The sequence below is a fragment of the Erigeron canadensis genome, chromosome 2, assembly GCF_010389155.1.
Source record: "Erigeron canadensis isolate Cc75 chromosome 2, C_canadensis_v1, whole genome shotgun sequence".
In the NCBI taxonomy this organism is placed as follows: domain Eukaryota; kingdom Viridiplantae; phylum Streptophyta; class Magnoliopsida; order Asterales; family Asteraceae; genus Erigeron; species Erigeron canadensis.
This window is the reverse complement of record NC_057762.1, coordinates 32,580,249-32,601,520: the sequence shown is the minus strand read 5'-3', so window position 1 is coordinate 32,601,520 and position 21,272 is coordinate 32,580,249. Positions and strand designations below refer to the sequence as shown.

The following is a 21,272-nucleotide window of genomic DNA, read 5'->3' as shown; positions in this document are numbered from 1 at the left end:
AATTAGCAGAGGTATGAGATTACTAGTAACAAAAACTACATGTTAAAAAAAAAACGTCGTTTTATCTGTATGCATACTCCATAGAATTTTATTCTCATTTTATAAACTACATGTTGATAAACGGAAAATGAATTTTATAAACTAAAACCTTGTTGATAAAGTCAAAACTTAATTCTCATTTTAAATAAGCATTATTATAATAATATTATTTTTTTTAAAGAAAAATTTGAAATTGCATTTAAGAATAGGGAACTTATTGCAATATTGCATCCAATCCAATATTCCATAATTCCAATGAGATAGTTTGTAGTTGAAGCTATCAATGCTTGTTGGCGATTTAAGCTAGGCAACGTACTCATATAAAAACATTACAAAAAAAAATACAAAAAATATGATCGTTAATCGCAAGAGAAGAAGTGGTATAACTATTTAAAAAAATCCACATGTAATAATATATTTATTTCATATATATATATATATATATATACTTTATATTAAAGAAAAGGGAAAAGTTAGGTAAAACATGCAGTACCTATCTTAGGTAAAGCAGGGGGGATTATGTAAAATTCATGGAGGGTTTATGTAAAATTCAGGGGGGTTATGTATGTTTATTAAATTCAAAGGTTTAATATGTAACTTTTTTTAATGTGGCAGTACCTAAGCTTAGGTAAAGTCTGCAGTACGGATCATTTTCCCTTAAAGAAAATACCCCCCATGTTGAAAGTTACATGGGGGAAATGTCTAAAATGTCCTCTTATGTAATATTTACACCTACAAGGCTACAACCCTTTTAAAATATTTTCACATACACTATTCTCTTAACATTAATAATTAAATTACACTATCAATCCTTTATTTTTCAAAAATATTTCCATTAACCGACCACCGCCGCATCGCGCGGGTACAATGGTAGTATATATATATATGGTAACACCCCGGTGAGAACACTCTTAAAATAAGAACGATGAGAACACCTTAAAAACATCATTTTGATGCATTAAAAGTCTATAAAACTAACATATTGCATAACTAATTATCATTATTTAAGTGTTTAACAACACATTCATCCGTCAAAATCGATATAATCTCGTTTTTTGTTTTGTGCATCCATCTTGGATGCATATTCATCAAAATGATGCATCCAACAAAAAACGTGATTTTTTCACTTTTGATTAATGAATGTGTTGTTAAACACTTAAATAATGATAATTAGTTATGCACTATGTCAGTTTTATAGACTTTTAATGCATTAAAATGATGATTTTAAGGTGTTCTCGCCGTTCTTATTTTAAAACTGTTCTTATTTCATTGTCCATATATATATATATATATATATATAAAAGTTGATATTGTATGTAAAGCATCTGTAAGTATTGTTTTTTATTCATAGCTGACTTTTGTTTTGTTTTTTTTTTTTATAATTAAATAATGACTAGCCTGTATTCAAATGTGATAAAATAAACATTTACGGAACCCATAACTTTGTATTATGATTTCAGCAATAAAAAGTGTGACATATCGTAAGCTTTATCTTATATTATAATTACTAGTTTTAATGATATACGGTAGCTATATAGATTGTATCATAAGAAATTCAAATATGCTTCATAAATGATTCGTGAGTATGAAATAAATTGTGATTAAGGTAATTTGATGATCGAAACTAAATTATAATAAACAGTAATGATATATATAATATATCTTTAGTTAGACTTTTAAATTTACCTTAATTTTTAAAATCACATCAAAATCGAAACTTGTAAGCATAGTGGATGACGACAAATAGCCTTGTGATTTTGGATCGTAAATTCAAATATCTCAATCCTATTTTAGTTTATTGATAAATAATATAACCGTCTAAAATCCAAATAAAACCCAAAGACACATAAACAAATGTTAACAATTATCTTGTTACACGAATATGTACATATTATAAATATGTTTATTCTTCCAAATTTTTATCAACCAATATATGATGGAGCATCATCAATACCGTGTTACAACACCGCCGTCATATGTTGTGATATGAGCATTTGTGCCACATGCGGTATCATGACAGACTCTTAGGATAGACACGTTAGGCCCAAGGCCTAAGCCTTGGACCTATTATTCATAGGGAAAAAAAATGAAACATATACTTTTTTCACTAAGCCATTTTTCATTCAAGTGACCTAGATTCAATCCTTTCATAGCATATATTGTAACGGGTGAGGAATGATTTAGAAACGATGATGGGCAAAACCGGATTAAGTCATGTACATCAAAACACAATATGCTTACCATTTTAAATAGCCTGAACAGAAAATTTTCAATCTATTTTTATATTAAACTCTACGTCAATTATCTTTCGTACATGTAAATAAAAATTTTTTTTTTTTAGATATAATCCAAATAAAATAGAAAAGAAAGAACATAAAGCTTTGCGTTTATTACCAACCGGTCCGTGATTCCACTAACTCTGAAATATACTCGTATATAAATAGATCGATCCGCTGTGATCGGCAGCTACACCGAGCTGCTGAAATATATCTCTCTCACACACACACACTTCATATTCATTCCATCGTCATCATATCCAACAGCTCCGTATCTCCAACGGTACTCTCTACTCTGCTCATTTTCATTCTTAATGTATGTATTATATAATATAATATATATATATATATATACATTAATAAATTAATCTATAGTTAGCTCAACAATATACATATTATTGTTAGCTGTATTTGTATATTTTTAATTTGTAATGCATTAAGATCCTTACAATCACTGAATGTATTTCATTAATTCCTAATGAGTTTAGGATTCCTTACATATATGTTTATGTATGTATATATATGATATGATGAAGAAACCCTAGGTATAACTATGGAGCTTAATAGTTATTGTTATTTAGGTTATAGGTTTTGATAGTTTATGTGACGTCATTAATTTACAGTTTTGATAATTGTTTGATGTTGATTCAGTTTTTTTTTTTAAATTTAGTTTATAGTTTCAGAGATTTTTTGAGCTACTTTTAGTGTGAATGAGAATAAAAAGAAAAAAAAGTTTCGAATTGTTTAAAAAGAAGCATCTCATAAGAGCGTTGATTCGAGATCTAATGGTTTATTTTTGTAAATCATGTGATTTTGCAGGGTTGAGGTTTTGAAGAAAGTGAAAAAAGTGTGAGTGAAATCTATCTATAGAGAAAGAGAGAGTGGATCAGAGAATAAAAAAGGGGATCTTGGAAAGGTGTTGTTCCGTGTGAAAAGGAACTGGTGATGAGTGAAACAAAAGATTTAAAGATGAGAAAAACATGAGTAAAGCAAAAAAGATTTGGGAAAGTGGAAATTACTGTATAAATGTGTTACTGGATGAGTTCCTGTTGTTTTCTTTAGTTTTGAACTTGTTAGACGTCTAATGGCTGATGATCGGTGCTTGTTCGGTAAGGTATGCTTGATTCCGGTTATATATAGGTCTTGATTTGAAGTATAAAGTAAAGGGTAATTGTTAATCGAGTTGTTGTTATGAGTATGTCCCTTGTTCAATTTATAATTAATACTCCCTTTGTTCCTAAATAAGTGTCCATTAGACAAAAGGCATAACATTTAAGATATGTGCAGTCAATGCACTTTTAAGTAGTTAATTGATAATTTTATGTTTGTGAAGTATATGCAGTTTTAGGAAAATAGTTTTGTGAAAAAAAAAGTGTTATTAAGAGTAGAAAAGGGAAGTATGTAAATTTTTTTGGAAGTGGCACTTTTCCTGGGACAAACTAAAATAGAAATATGGACAATCATTTGGGACGAAGGGAGTAATCTATATTGTTCAATCGTAATGAGTATTTTAACTCTTGCAATTAGACTAGTCAATGAATTACTCATTTTAACTCAATATAAACGTATCATCTGACTCGTAACATAGTTAAATGATACTCGTATAAATGTGAAAGATTATCTTTTAATGGTAGGTAAGTTTGGAATAGAATCTTACTCAAAGAGGAAATACTGCATTTATCTTGGGGATGGAGGGAGTATCACATGTGGATTGATGTTTTTCCTCGTCTGAATTAGTGAATTTTGTAAATGGTTTGACTTTCAGGATATGCTTATCGTCAAACTTCCAGTAAAAAACTCGTTGGTGTTAAGAATAGGTGTAGTGGCTTTTGTTATGGTATGCGGGGTTTTTATGTGTTCAACTGGCCTAAAGCAAATTACCAACTTTACCAAGGGTGGTTTCATTGACATTAAAGTGGCTGAGCGGCATTGTGAGGTGCCCGCTGTTGAAAAATGGGAGAGGTCTTTTGTGCATTTACCCAAACCTACAACTTTTAGTCGGTATGCTTTCCCTCTTCCTCTTGTGATTCAGATTAACCTCTTTCATTATACTTGTAACGCGAATTGCTGATCTGTTTGCTTTGGAGTATATAATTAGGGCTGAATGTGCATGCAATCCTGTTCGATATTTCGTTATCGCATCAACACAGAGATCTGGAAGTGGATGGTTTGAGACATTATTAAACAGTCATATGAATGTGAGCTCCAATGGAGAGATTTTCTCAGTTAAACCACGAAGAAGCAACATGTCAACAATTGCGGATACTTTGGACAAAATTTATAATCTTGATTGGTTTACAAGTGCATCAAAGAATGAGTGCACAGCTGCAGTGGGATTGAAATGGATGCTTAATCAGGTGCACGCCCTCTTTGAGCCATAGCATATCACTTTTTGTTTACGAGTATTTCTTGTGTTTTTGAGTTTTTGCATCGAACTACTTAATTTTTATATATACGATGTGTATGACGACAATTGATAGGCTTATATAAGCATTAAATCCTTTTAATAAATCCATGCGTCCGGTGGCAGGAAAGTCGACACTAAGCAAGGATATTCGTTAAGTTTTCCCACCGTCTTTTGTTATATGCCCTCACCTGCCAAGCCAATTTCTCTAATTTATACATACCATTCTCTAAGTTATCTTTGTTGAAATCCCTTGTATGCAGGATCGGATATTGCATACCTGATACAGTTATAATGTTAGGTCACTTTGCATGCAAAATTTCAGTCATACCAACAAGTATATCAATAGATATTGCCATGCTGTATGATTAAGTATTGGGGATTTATGTATATAATCTGATGTATTAGAGACTTATTTAACGGATTTACTATCAACCGATATATTCTTGGACAAGATCCTGGTCTTGTATTTTCATATACAAACTGTTTGTGCTTGTCAGTCAATAAATGTCTTATGTATTGAGGTTACTTTTAGACATAGGATACGACTAGGAAAAGATGGCGGAGACCGTCCTTTGGATCTCATTTTAATTTTGGGTCTGCTTGACTTTTTTTTTTAATTATATTTCAGGGTTTGATGCAGAACCATGAGGCAATAGTAGAGTACTTCAATACTAAGGGAGTTTCGATGATCTTCCTTTTTAGAAAAAATCTTCTTCGTAGAAGAATCTCAATACTTGCAAATGCCTATGACCAAAGTGCTAAGCCACTAAATGGGAAACACAAATCCCATGTGCATTCCCATGATGAGGTGTGTGTGCGTGTGTGTGTTTTGGGGTGTGTGAGTGCATGCATAGACTTCATCTTACTAAAGAATCTGCTACTATTTCAGGCTAAAATTCTAGCAAGTTACAAACCGTCAATTAACACAACATTACTGATACCTGAGCTGCAACAAGCTGACAACATGGTTAAGCAAGCTTTGGAACACTTCAATACCACTCGACATATTATCCTTTACTATGAGGATGTAATCAAGAATCATACAGTAAGACATTCAACATTCACTTTTTCGCCGTTGGAAAGTAGAGTTGTCAGTGTCGATCTTTTTACTTATAAACGGGTAATTTTGGGTTACATGTCTTCTGTAAAGGGCAAAACAGGTGAAATGAAAAAGTTGACATGAGATGGGTCAAGCGGATCAGATTATCCAAGTTCTGTATGCAATGTTTAAAAACTCCTAGTTCATTATACAAAAATAACAAATTTGTGACAAAAAGGTGTTCTAGTCAATTTGACCCTTGCCTGTTTTAATTTGTACAAAGAAGTACCAATATTGACCTAAACTTGTTTCCTATTATGGTTTTACTTGGCCCTTCCATTTTACTTCTATCAGAATGTAAACAGTTTATTTTCTCCCATCTTGCAGATATTGAATGATGTTCAAGATTTTCTAAGGATCCCACGAATGAAGCTTAAGAGTCGGCAAGTGAAAATACACAAAGGTCCTCTGAACCAACAGGTTGAAAACTGGGATGAAATCCAAAAGGTACTAAATGGAACCCAATATGAAAGCTTCCTGCATGAAGATTATAAAGTTAGTTAAATGCTTCTAATTTTGTATATGTTGTTTTAACCAACTAACTCATTCTTTATTTATTTCCTTTGTTAAATTCATCTGTCTAGCGGAAAACCAACAGGATGTATCCCCTGTTGAAATTTTGGTCCACTTTTCATACCCCAATAGCATCTCCACCTAATAGTTCGTAGGTTGCTTCTTATGTGTTGCCCTCATCCCTTTTTTTACCGTTGTAGTCCAGCTATTGATTTAATGGAAAATTTAGTTGCTAGGTTGCATCTTATGTTGTCTGATGAATGTAGTAGTAAATGTTCTATACTGTCTAGACTCCAGAGGTAGCACAATTGGCGGGTGGGTAACTGTTTCAATTTTGAAGAGAAGGGCCTTGTTATTACAATAGCAATCTAATTTTGTATAAGGCAATTTTATACGAATTTTCTTTTTAGCTACCCACCGTAATAACTTGGTTGTTTGAAAAGATGGAGATAAAAGTTATAACTTGTCATTGTTATTTGCAACTCACCTCCACATGCCTAGACTTTGACTGGTCTCTATTATTGGGGCTCACATCTACAGTGTCAATCATATTAACAATGGACATACATTTTCTTAGTTTTTATAATTGAATTGATACTTTCAATTTGGGTTGTTACATTTGATTCTGGGTTGTACAACATGGATCGAAATAGGAAACATTAGTAGGAATTCAGTTAGGTTCAACGTATTTCTGTTAATTGTCTCAGAAATGGTCGTCTGAACATGCTGAACTGCAAAATGGACTCACTCTAGAGCAAAGATAAATGGTTTCCACATCTGTGTGTTTGTTTGACAAGAACATAAGATTGAATGTTTTTGTTAAAGAAAAATAAGTGTGCCCATGTTAGTTGTCAAGAAGATATGGTTGGTCGTTGGTCCATGTTAATAAGACGAAGTAGTGAATCAAGATCTAGATTACCCTCTCTCCGGATAGATATGCCCCTATGAGCAAGATCTTTATATGTTGGTGTTCAAACAAAACAAACGAACATGTTTTTAATGTAGATAGAAATAGTAAACTACAAACCAGGCTTTCAAAACATTCATGATGTTAATTCAGATATTTGAACTCTGAACAAGCTCTATATGATTTAATAAGATATCTAGAGAGAATTAAGCTTGAGTTATGCCGTCAGGGTCAAGCTTAATAGGATATTGGCAGCCTCAGTATTGGGTTACATTACATACATTGTGATGTTTTATGGATATTTCAATTTACTTTTGTAGTTGATGGCGATGGTAATGATCAGGGTCTTTACCATGGCATTTTATGAGAATGTGAGAACAAAACATCATAACCAGCTAATCTACTTACGAATGATGCATGACATTTGTTGTAACCTTTTGAATTTTTTATATAATATATATATATATATATATATCCACTTACCAGTCAACGTCATCACCAGAAAAAAAACAGATATTTAGTGAATTTTTATGTTAGTATGCCTGAATAATGTTTGAAATTGGGATTGAAAACTCTAGGATAAAATATTGAATCGTCTAGATTCATTTTCTTAGAAAAGTATTTTGAATTTACTCGACGCCTGAAGGTATCATGAAATCTTGATTTAGAGAATTCAAATCTTTTCAACTCTAATTCAAGGCAAAGAATTTGATCTATGCGTAGAGTACTTGTGACCAAAGTTATGCTTAGATAAAGCATGCATCGTTGTACCTTTTGACGGATAGATGTTTTTTTTGGCAAGAGCTATAGTTTAAATGGAAATGGGCCAACTATTAAGGAAAGATCGTTATGTAATTTGGCTGGAAAAAGCCGGGTAAAGTATAAGTACTGAATATACTGAGGGGTGATTCCTCTAGACCATCACAAGTGAGTCTGGGTGCAACTGCTAAATCCTCATTGAATCTTAACCCGAAATCTCTTGTTCTGAAGTAAATCATCTGACATTAAAATGGATGATTACTGTAGAATCAAGAACAGTCTCGTCCCATTTTTTGTGATCCTTTGATTTACTAAAATAAATCGATAAAATGTATATTTATATGAAACAAACTCATGTTTAATGAACATGTTATACTAACTGTTTTCTCCAGATATTAATCATCTTTAACTTCCAATATATAAACCAACATGTTGCCAATGCGTGTCTCACATGTTGGTTGCAGCATTTTATTTTATTTCTTCACTTAAAAAAGAAATGTTCTTTGTTTTGCTTATCAAGTATCATCCGGTTTACTTTTGTATTGTAATATTTCTCTGTTTCTTGCTAGATTTATAATGAAATTTGTTGGCCGTTCTAAAAAAAAGTATCATCCCGTCATTGATGTTATCATTCATATACGTGAATATATCTTTTTTTAGATTTTGGAGAAGATAACAACTGTGTATTTTAAACTTGCTTTTGATAAAATTGTTAGTTAATTCTTGCAACTTAGCCAAATAAATATGCATTCAAGAGGGTTTTCGGTTAGAACAATCTAAACCTCTTTTAAATTTTCGTTCGTAATCTCTTTGAAAGTGATTAGATTTTAAACTCATCTTTCTAACTAAAAAGATAAATGCGTCATAGAGTTCTTGAATGATGTTTTTTTTTTCTTAAGGCAAATTAATACCACATAATGCACCAACTTTGTCTATTTTAAGAGCTGAACCCACAACTTTAGTGGCCACCACACATACTATTAGGACCAAAGTTCCTTGAGTTCATCAAAGACTTGAATTACATCATTCTCATTTCCAATAACTTCTTTCTTAATAACTTCTTTCCTGTTTCCGTTACAATGTATGTATATAACTTCATTATCAGTTTATCACAATGGCTACTCCAGTACTATGGAAACCCTTAAATTGTCCAAAGATGATTTACTAATTACTAATTACACAGTAACTTGAGATTAGCTAATTATACTAACGTGTGAAAGGTTCCTCCATTAGCCACTTCTCCCGCCAAAAGTAACACCAGGCATAATGTGTCTACCTTTGGGCTTAAAGTCAAATCAGATTCAATTCAAATGTAAAAACTTTTAAATATGTGATATAGATCAGAAGTTACAATAGAAAGAAAGGGGGTTAAGTGTCGGTTTGATAAATAATTAATTATAATACGAGTAATGTCTTGGAAGATAAGTTAGGACTTTGTCTGGTGGTTTTTTAAATAAGGTTGACATCCAATTGTTTAGGCCGTGGAGTCTTTTAGTTAATTGTTCTAAGGAACTAGGGCTACCAGGGCTTTAATTTAGAATAGGGAGCTACTGGAGCTATATCAGCACTATCTTTTATCATACAACTTCTATATCTCTGTGTTATCGTCGTGTTATCATTCTTTTCTGTTATAATCAACTTGTTATGTATCAATATGTTACAATCAAACTTATCGACATGATATTTGATAAATACAAAACATTTATCCGTATATGCTATTTATGTGTTTATTTTATCAAACTAACAGCTTTTACAAGGATGGTAAAAACTCCCTTAAGAACTACTTGAGCTTGCTCTCCGGTCAAAGGTCGTATATTTTTATGTTGCATTTCCAAGACTAGAGAGAAATGGTATAGATGATCGAATATACAACTAACATTCTAGATTAATGATGACAATGTGGAGTCATCAAAGTCGCGTAGTTTACCTACAATGTTACTCTAGAAACTTAACGGGCCATTCAAGTTGGGGAGAAATGTGGTAATCATACATCATCTGGTCGAGAGACACCTTCCAAGCTATTTCTTCTCTTGATAGATCTTTTTACTTCTACCTGTATAGCAAAATATAATTATTAGAGGTGGCAAAATAGGATGAGTTGGATAACAATCATTAAAGTAAGGGTCGAAGAGGCTAGGTTGACCTGCAAACACTTGACCATTACTTTAAACATCTATTATATGATTTATATTATCAAAAATTCAATGTAAATCGTTTATTAGACTTTTGTTAACTTTCAACCCGTCTGACACGCTGAACAAATTTGGCCCGTTCCCTCCAGTCCTAGCTGTCTTTTTTGTCTGGTCAATTTGACCTCTTTGAGACAACACAACTCAGAAAGACTCTTTTTCTAAGTACGCGGGTTGAAATTGGAACATGTTATTAGTATGTAAAATGAAATCTGGAAGAGAAAAAAAAATGAAAGCCATGTACTTATTGAGATTGTTACTTACCATCGTACACAAATGCAACAAGATTGTGATGATCTCCGAGAACTCTGGCCTCAGAGATGGGTCTTGCTGCCAACACCGTTCAAGTAATTCTGCAATCTCTGGATGGGTGTGCTTAGGGATTACTGGCCTTAAACCCTAGGATTTAAGTAGATATCTTTATAAAAAAGAACATTTCTATATCCAACTTCTAAGCTTAAGTTACGGAATATACCTTCTGAACCACACCTATTGCTGCCTGAAGTGGAGTCATGTTAGCATAAGGAAGCTGCCATGTCAACCAATAACAAAATGATTATTAAAGATGCATTCCATCGAGAATATATTTCAGTTTAATACACAAGAAAGGACTAAAGATGGTTAAACCTTCGATGTTAACAACTCCCACAAGACAATGCCGAAGCTGAAGACATCTGCTTTGTGATCGTAAGGTCTGTGTTCAATAACCTTCCATGAAATAAAGAATAATAATATTAAAGTAATTGACTAATTGAGGTATGCATTCAAAGTGATAATTGCAAAATGAAGAATAAGAACCAGCATCAAAGTATTAAAAAGTTATAATCAGATTTTTCTGATCACTCTAAGTTATTTATCATGGCTTCCCTTTAGATTCAAACACCCACTAATAGCTTTCATAAAAAATAAAGGATATGCTTTTTGGTTGCAACTTAGTACAAAATACAAAAAAAAAAAAAAAAAAAAAAAAAAGAAGAAAATAAAGAGTATCATAGACAGGGATAAGTGTTTTATAACGTATCTAACTACTGTCCAGAATCAATAGCACGTGTCCAAATTTTAATCATATTTCGTATGTACCTAGTTTTCAAATATTGCTATTGTATGTATTTGATGATACGTTTGCTGATGAGGCGGCTTTTTATGTATGACACACGTCAGCAATAGTACCACTAAATACATACAGTAGCAATATTTGCAACTAAGATACACAAAATATAAGCATTCTAATCTGAAAACATATAATAGACTTTGAACTAAAATCTAATGCATTTTCGAACACTTATCCCTCATAGATATCATCTGAATTTCATATAGTATCTATATATATATTTTTTTGCTGAAAAAATCCATCTTATAATGCCTATTTAGTATCAACTAACCTCAGGAGCCATCCACCGATAAGTTCCAGTCTCTGCAGTCATAACACCGGACTTACTTTGCACTCTAGCAACACCAAAATCAGAAACCTTAATAATCTGCCAGAAAACAAGTGGCCTTAATCAGAAGTCAAACATATATCTTTGGGGAAATATGTTTGTTGGACGAGCACTATTAATATACGTATCTCTTGTTACTATAAATGTAGCCACTAATTATGCATATATGTAGATTAATAAGAGGTGACAGTATGGGTGGGTTGGGTAATGGTAGAAACGGATCATTGTTTACTACCCAACGAAAAAGGCAAGGCCAGGATGACCTACATACACCATATTTATCGATTTCTAACCTTTTTCTTTCTCAATTAATGCAAATAAAATATGATTTCGGAAACAATGTTACAATATGGCCATTAACTTTTCTCAAATGTCCACCTAGATAATCAATGGTTTATATAGTCCATGGAGGTATTTAAAATTTCACCTCACTGTCTCTTTTGACCCCCATAATTACCCACATTGACAATTAAAAAAATACTTATTACCTAGGCGGACATTCGTGAAAAACAGTTGTTATTCTGTAGCATTTGCCCTTCATTTTAAAACAGAACTTGGGAGACTTTAATTGCTTCGGCCTATTTGACCCATTCCCCTTTTAGCTATTATAGAGTATTTGATATGTTAGAGGTAAAGCATACCCAAATGACCATTGTTAAATCATTGGGTCGAAATAACAATAACATATTATAATTCCAAGTGGAAGTTTACTTTTGCTCACCCCATTTTCATCTATCAACAGGTTGGCACTCTTAAGGTCCCTATGAATTATATTATTTTCGTGCAAGTAGTTCATTCCCTTCGAAACGTGAATTCCTATTTTGAGTATAGTTGGAACATCAAATTGACCTCTTTGGTTATGTAGGAAGTCATACAAACTTCCACCTGCCATAAATTCTTCACATCAAAGAAATGATTAGACTAAAAACCGAGCAGCTCATACTATAAAAGCAAACAAAATATGGGTCATGTAAGGTATTAAGGAATTATTCAGAGTTACCGGTAACGATACAAAGATTTGGAGGTTTTGTACATGCACCGATGAATTGCACAACGTTTTTGTGCCGTACTTTCCTGTCAGAAAAAGAAATTTAGGCTTCACAGAGACAATGAACGTGTTCAACTTAGAGCATCAAATATCAACAAACAGTCCACAAATAGGAAATGAATTTAACAAACCTCATTATATAGACTTCTTGAGCGAATTCTCTCTGCACATTTTCATTTAAATACTCTTCCTTGAGAGCTTTGATAGCCACGTCCTGAGTACAAAATATGCCTTTGTACCTGTATAAGGCAATAATATTAGACAATCTATATTGAACTTCTGGTAAAAGGATGGCAAATGGGCGGATTTGGCATGTTGGATGGGTCAAAGCATGTAGTTTTTTGTGCAACTCAGGTCGGCCTAACCCACAAACACTTTTTAATTTGTTCCTTCTCATAAAATGTTTTTCATTAATAATCGATGTGCTAATTATGATTGCAACTGTATTAAACTGTAAAAGGTATTTGCAAATAAATTCATTTCTGTAAAGAAGACAACTTAAAAGGTTTTAGCAAATGGATATATTTCACATGATTTTGACCAGTTTCACGTACTTGACCCATTTGATCCTTTTCTTATTTTGCTTAATTTCGCTAAACCCATTTGGTTTGGTATAGGTTAACCATAACCCAATAGAACCTTTTGAATATAAGTGGGTCAAAACTTGTCACATAATACATATTCAGTAAAAAAAATCAAACTTACAAATCCCCATACGATCCGCCACAAATTCTATATTCGAACTTTAACAACTTAAGATCAATTTCCCAAACATCAGTCACATCCACAGGTAGCGTAAGACTTTCTTGAAATTTTGTAATCTCCAACTCTTTAGAAGGAAACGCTTGTGACTTTTTTGACCCAGGTATCTCCTGCAGTGATCTTAGCATATAAGAAACAAAATATATGTTGCAAATGTTATGGTGGCAAGATGGGCGGGTTGGGTAACAACTTCAAGCGATTCGTTTATTAGTACGGGTGGAGACCAGCTGTGTTGATTCCCAATTAATCTTTTGCCCATACTACGGAGTAATATTTTTGTAATTACTCAAAATTTATGGGTGAATTATGATTACCAAAGCAAAATCACTTCATTAATGATCCTTCGAATAAAATTATTTACCGAACTAGAGTGTTTCTCATTTGAATCATTTGACATGTTCACCTTACCTATATATTTAACTTGATCCATTTGGGATAGAAAACAAACTCATTTTAGATAAACACAACCTAATTGACCCGTTGTTATGCAAATGGGACCGTTTTGCCACATCCATCACAAAAATATGCATTGGTGCCAAAAGGTAGCAGGTGAATACCTCAACCCTCGGTATTTCCATTGCCAATACATCTCTGAGTTTCTCGGTTTCCTAAAAATATAGGAAAACATATATCTTCATTCTTATCAATTTAATCCTGAATACATGATTGATATCTAGTTTTGTAGAATTCTTTAAAGATATTAGTTAACTAGATATGGTGAAATCAAGCACCTTGTATGGCCAACCATTAACAACAAAGACATCCAACGAGTAGCCATCGGTTGTTGAAAAAGCATGTGCTTCTTGTATATTCAGACCTATCTCAGAGAGCAGTGAAGTCAACTGAATACAAAACACAAAGAAAAGAGACAATATTTTCAAATCCTTAGGTCACTTTTGTATGTTCAAAGGTATATACATAACAAAACTGCAACTTCAATAGCATATATAGCTGTATGTGTAAGTAAAAAGGTGATAGTTTTAGTTACCTTACATAGGAGTTTAGGCTTATCATTTGTTGAAACTGTAATTTCATGCATTGGCCTACAGGATTAAAAATCTTGTTACATCACATCATTGTAAGAAGTTCAAGAAATCAATAACACACTCCAGACCCCAATTAAACAAACACATTATGGAATATGGACTTTTAGTAAATTTTGAGGGCAGGGCATATAATCTAATTTCATCAAGGTAATATAGAATTTCCCAGCCCACATGTGGAACAACTTGTTTCATGCTTGCCTTAAATCTGAGAATAAAATACTGAATATCAGTTCACATGTTTACAAGAGACAGTAAACTTGCTTCCTGGCAGGAGTTTGGATAACGAATGGGTCAAATCTGATTATTTTTGGTATGGGGTAGGTTGACCTGAAATTTGTCCACTACGATTGTAAAAAGTATTTTACTTCAGTAATAACAAGATTTTTTATTAAAATGATTTAGGAGGATTTATGCATTTAAAGTACACTTTGGATGATTTATTGTGTTTAAGCTACTAATATTAGTTTACCCATTTGACCCGTTAGAGATAAACTACAGCCTGAATCGACTCATACATGGTGAATGCGTCATGATTGTTATTTACACTATATATTATACCACACACAAAAGACTTGAAGACGTAAATAGAATCAAACCTTTCAGAAAATTACCGAAACAAGTGCTGGTTGGCACTCATAACTCCATTTCCACCTTGCATACTTGATTTTCCAGCCTCAAAAGCAAATTCAAGATTTGACGACTGACCAAATGCAGGTAGTGGAAGGGTGCTGCTGAAATCACAAGAAATAGGTATTCATTACAAAACTCTCGTGTTTTGAAAGATAGCTAACCCATTATTCAAAACCATGCCTATACCTTCCTGGATGGATTGAAACTAGAGCGTCTTTCATCCTTGTATAGCTTGAAGTAGAGTCATCATCATTTTCATCGACACTAGATTGAAGCTGCAGGAACGTTGACAGGCAAACCTCATTTGGATGTTTAAAAATTTTGAGTTTGAAAGTCAGGTTGGAACCCTTCTTATATACCTGAATAAGGCGGACTTCAAATGCTGGTCTAGTAGTCGGGTCATGTGCCATGTGCAGTAACTTTTTGTGCATTAGGACTTCCTGTGCCCTCTCAACATTCACATCCAATGCATATCTGCAACGAATTTAATATATTAGTGGATCCAAAACAGTATGTTAAAACATGCAATATGAGAATTATCCGTAGTACAGAGATTTCAAAAAGCTAACTAAGTTGTCAGCAGCCCGTTAAAACCAATAGTATATCCCGGAACGGGTCATCGTATCCCTTGATATTAACTGCTTTCAAATTAACTAATTACAGGTTTCTTAAGGGAGTAACTTAATGATTCTACTGTTGAAGATACTTTAGAATCTTCTCTTTGACTAAAGATCCCAACAATAAAATCTCCACAACTACTAAAATAATTTGTGAATTATTTTGAAAATGACAAGTTTACCACCAAATTAATTCAATGACTTTTCATCTTGAGTAAAAAGTATAAGGCCAGAAATACTATTCTTAATTGCTAATTTGACTTCAAACTTTTGCTTTAACTTCAAAACTACAATTTTTCCATTTCTAGTAATCATTGTAAAAGTTAACACAACATTATTCATAATAAATAGTAATTTCCATCAAATTTGGAGGCCAACAGTAGCATATATCTTTGCTTTTTCCTCTATTCATAGTTTTGCCTTTATCCATTATACTTTAAAATTAATCAAACTACCTAACTCTAACAGAACTTCTTCTTAACATTCACAAGTTAAATTTAGTGGTTATATGCAAAAATGATCTTATTACACAATTAAAAAAAGCGTTTGTATTTTGAATTCTCCTGGAGTACGTTGGGGCCTTTTTTCACGTTCGTTCTAGGCACTTAGATTCTTAGGGCTGCCACTGCCAGTTCTAGTACTAAAATTCGAGTCCCTAACATTTTTGAGGCCCTATATATATAGTAATCATATAACAATCACAAAAAGAAAGTTGCAAAAAAAAATAAATTCAAATTTGCCAAAACTTATATATATATAATAATTACTATAACTTTACATATAACAACATAATATGTAAAAAAAAATTAATTACCTAACAGGAAGACGGTTAAAATGAGACCATAACTGATGTTCAAAACCAGGTTGACAAGCTTCTAAACAATCACTCTCCTTTAGTCTCCTCAACACTTCTTCATAAACCTCGACTTTCGGTCTCCTTTTTCGACTCCCAACCGCTCCACCCGGACACGCCTCAGAAGCTCTACTACTACAACAACTTTCACTATCTCCTCCTCCTCCTCCTCCTCCTTTCTTCACCACCATCTTTCTCTTCTTTAATTTTCAAAAAAAAAAAAACAAAAACAAAAACTTCAAAACGTCCGAAAATAGAAACAAACCAAGAAACAACGTCGATATCGATATTCAGTCACGGCACCAAACATAGATGAAAACAATGATCATCATACAATATACATATATATACTAAATAGTACTCGTATGTGTTTGTTTTGTAGTCATAGTTGCATACAAGGAAAAAACATGTAAATTAAGTCAGTTTATTACAAAGTTGTAGTAATAAAATGCCGTCCAATGGAAATAATACTGTATATATATTATGGAAATGAGAGTGCAATATATAATGCGCGAAGTACAACTTATTGAAAATGAGAGTTTACTTTTTTATTCATTTATATATTTTTAATGGAAAATAAAAATGGCGTAATGCGCACCCAAAGAGAGGTTATCGACGTGGAATCAAGCCATTCTTGTTTGCCTTGCTTACTTCACCATGTTTTATTGGTTTTTTAATCAATTCATCTAAATCCAATTGGAAGATTCATTATATTAAAAAATTACATTTTCTATCCTTCTACTTTAAGACTTATCAACATTTCTTTTTACATTTCGAGTCTGGATAATGAATTTTCAGTTCTGGTTCCAGAAAAACTGATTTAATTTTAATGTGTGTAGTCTTCTCTAGATATGCATTTAAAAAAAATTTGAACTTGAAATCTGTAAGGCTGTAATATGGCCACAAGGATGTCTGAAAATTGAAAACTTAATTGGAAACTTGATATCGGTCTTTTTTTTTTTCTTAATTTCATTTTTTGTTACGCATAATTATATTCCATGAGTAAACATTAAAAACTCTCAAGACTATAAAAGATATAGATTATAAATAGGGATGAGAATATAAGGCTGTTAGGTAGCTAAGCGTGTGAAACACTCACATATTATTTTTTTAATCCATACAAATCAGGGGGCCATGTGATTTAATTAAAATTCAACAAATATTAAAAAATTAGTATATGAGGGGTTCCACACCTAAGCTTAAGTGTCGGACAATTTTATATTCACTTTTCCCTTATAAATATAACATTAAGTAAGAAGTTAGTCATTTACTTCTATTCAAAAAGATAAAAAATAAAATAAAATACATTTATCTAAACTTTTTTTCCCCCAACATCTAGCGTAAGGTTACTTTGGAAATGAGTCAATGATATAAAGGCAAAATCATTTACTAATTTTAAGCATAAACCGGCCTAATAGTAGATGGTATATATATCATAACTTTTGATTAATTTACCATGTTAGTATAGTTTTTACAGTAGATTATATAAATCGATAATTATAATTGTGATAAATGAATCAAAGATATAGATAGACTTATTATCTCTTTTTATTTACAGAACAATACATGTGGGCGGGTGAAATGTTTTATACATGAATTAATGGGAAATGTCGTGAAAGTGGGAATATAGAAGGGAGTTAAGTAGAAAACTAAGTACAAGTTGATGATTCCAAATCCAATAGCACCAACCAACATCCTCCCATAGAATAAGATTCTCCAATTAAATTCTTTAAGATCCCTCAATAAAAGTATCATTAAAGGCCAAGCCTCGCAACCTGCTCTTATAGTTTATTGTCCAATATAATCACCTAATTACCTCATTGCCTAAATCATCACAACATATTTATATAAAATATTGCTTGTGTCCAACTTGGTGCCATTACTTTTCGTTGTAGTTCACATCAAAGTCTCACTTAAGAATAAAATAAAAGTAAGAGTTCGTGAGTTTGAATGTAAGGAGCAGGATTACATGTGTGTTTGTTAAACTTAGTCGACAGTGGATTTGACTCTACATTTGTACATAATATATCATACTATTATAATTATAAGCGGTATTACTTATTAATCATTGTTACCAATAATATGTAGCAATAAGATGATATATAAGTGTGACTAATAATAATCATAGCAAATAAAACATTTATTAAGTTTTTAGAGATAAATAGTGTTTCTTGACCTCATGAGAAAAATTGATTTCTTGACCTAATAAGTTTTCAATATTTGACCATCAGCTTTACATACTAGAGGTCTCGAGTTCAAGATATGAGAAAGATATTTCAGAGAATTCCACAAATAAAGTTCTCTAGTAAAGTAAGTTTGAGTCTTGCAGAGAGGGCAGAGTTTTATCCCAATTAAATGTCGTGTCTTCAGGCGGTTTAGTTGGGGGTTTCTCCTCCTACTAGGTACTGAGGGTAAGAGATTTTTCTAGCGCGGACACGGTTAAGACAACGTAAGCTAGATCCTTGTTGTGAGCAAATGATTCACACCTTTCAAAAAAAAATGAAAAAAATTGATTTACTTTTAGAAAAAATTTTTAAATAAAGAGGTATCCTTTGAGCGAATTTATCTTATGTATCCTTCGTAGGAAACTTATTGAGGGCGACGTAAATTTTCCTGTGTTAGCCTATGTATCTGAAGCGCTTTGTATGCCAATTAAGCTCATAAGATTCAAACTTGAAAGTTGAAACTTTCATGTATTATCTTCATTAAAAACCAAACTTTTACCACTAAATATTTAATTTATATTTAGTCTAGTCATCAACTTGAGTGGACTTTTAAAATATTTTTATCGTCTAATTAATTATAAAAATCCAACAGACAAGATATTGTCTAAAAAAAGTATTTCAAAAAATGAAATAGAATATATGTGTTCAATGTTTTAAAGGTATATATGTATTTTTTAAATTTGTTTTTACCTATATTTTTTACATTTAAATCTATATATTTGATAACTTATATTATCTTTAAAATGTTATAAACAATCTGTGTCAGTTGATTAGTTTAATGCTATATTTTCCTTTTCTTTCGTCTTAACGAAAAATTAATTAGCATATAACAATTGTAACAGAAGGTAACTTAGAAAATAGTTCATCAGTATATGAAATCTCAATCAATTATATGATAAAAATAAAATATCGAGATGTACACATCTAAATTATTTAACTATTAAAAAAACATTATCGTAATGTTTGTATGTAACATAATATATTGACATGAACAACTCAATTTGTATTTGTAATTCATGTCATAAGTCCTGTATCCAATATTAGACACGAGTCTAATATTTAGTATGGGACAATCGACTATGGGTGCTTTATCAAATATTAACATGTAAAAAAAAATACACAAGAAAATGTACACACAAAAGTAAAATACAGATCGTTATCAAAATGGGACCTTATTAAACATTTAAAATTACAATGTTACAACATTTTTTAATTGAAAGGGTATCTTTGCTTATATAAATTATTTTTCAATATACCAAAATATATATAGAGTAGTGAGTCACGATTATCACGATGCTATAGTTAATGTTTAAATTTAAATATTATACTTCTTTAGATTTATTATTATATGAAACACACTTTTCATGTCAATATGGTAAGCTAGGAAATTTGTGAACCAATACATATACTATTGGAAGTACCAAAGTGATGCAGGATAAGGGGATACAAATATATTTTTAAATTGTTATGATACAACTACATTGAAGTCTCAACTTAATTAGGTGTAAATTTATTGGTAGGAAAATTGCATAATAAGTTCAACGACTATATTAACTAGTGTATTAAACTCACAATTAATAAAATTTCGTTAGCGGAGAGACCAACCATGTGAGAATTGAGATGGCTACAAAAGTACAATACAAATTGATGTAGAATTAACCTTGTGAACATAGGCTTATCTACCCAAAGGTTCAGGCCGGATTGTCGGAATTGGACGAGAAGTTTCTTTATTTCTACGAGAGCAACGGTTTCTGTCAGTTTAAATTTTGCGAAGTTACTTCTATTATTCTAATGATTTAAAACAATAGACTCAAATCATAGTGTTTAAGACAGAATATATAATATGATTAAATCATGAACAAACTAGGAATATAATGAACGGTATGAATTATAATAATAATAATAGAACAAAGGATGAATACTGCTCAAAAATTCATGCATACGAAATACTAGGAAGTGTGTAAGTTGTAAGCATGATTAATCATATCTCTGCCTAACCAAGATATCCTCATTCTCAGTTTCAAGTTTCAGAGTTGAGACATCTTCTGATAAAACAAAATAACTTATCAATAGAATTCGAATCAGTTTTTCAATATGTCCATGAACTAAATTAAGTGATTGGTAATCTAAATTAAGGGCTTTTTTTTTTCCTTTCAAAAAAAAAAAAAAAAAACGAAAGTCATTATTGTGGTTTCTTAAGGAGCCCAATATGGATATGATTAGAATGATGTCCACATAATTAAGAAGGAAATTCTTCCCTTTCTAAAAAGATTAAGCAAAAGATTAGTCATTAGTAACCACGACCAGTCGAGTGGTCTTAGTATGAAACCCACTTCAATGCATTTCTAATTCACAATTTATCATATCTAATTAATTAAACCATAATTATCATACCATTCATTGTTATTTAAAACAAAAATACTTGTCACTTTGTTAAAAGAAAGCGTTTGACGTTATCAATTT

At 31.8% G+C, this 21,272-nt stretch overlaps 2 protein-coding genes across 2 annotated transcripts; one reads left to right on the top strand and one right to left on the bottom strand.

The window, feature by feature from the left end:
* Positions 1-2,450: 2,450 nt before the first annotated feature.
* Positions 2,451-6,392, top strand: LOC122588971. The gene is made up of 7 exons (XM_043761199.1): positions 2,451-2,598; positions 3,135-3,429; positions 4,081-4,316; positions 4,414-4,672; positions 5,351-5,530; positions 5,612-5,767; positions 6,149-6,392. Exons 2-7 carry the CDS (start codon positions 3,400-3,402, stop codon positions 6,323-6,325), a joined length of 1,038 nt encoding a protein of 345 aa, XP_043617134.1. The 5' UTR covers positions 2,451-2,598; positions 3,135-3,399; the 3' UTR covers positions 6,326-6,392.
* A 3,318-nt stretch (positions 6,393-9,710) lies between these two features.
* LOC122588103 (serine/threonine-protein kinase STY46-like) lies at positions 9,711-16,775 on the bottom strand. Its single transcript, XM_043760243.1, has 16 exons — positions 16,546-16,775; positions 15,474-15,588; positions 15,301-15,389; positions 15,096-15,212; positions 14,427-14,481; positions 14,170-14,280; positions 13,996-14,046; positions 13,382-13,548; positions 12,808-12,915; positions 12,629-12,702; positions 12,350-12,525; positions 11,572-11,667; positions 10,817-10,897; positions 10,665-10,718; positions 10,454-10,588; positions 9,711-10,053 (listed from the first exon to the last, which is right to left on the bottom strand). Exons 1-16 carry the CDS (start codon positions 16,773-16,775, stop codon positions 9,985-9,987), a joined length of 1,728 nt encoding a protein of 575 aa, XP_043616178.1. The 3' UTR covers positions 9,711-9,984.
* Between the last annotated feature and the right edge of the window lie 4,497 nt (positions 16,776-21,272).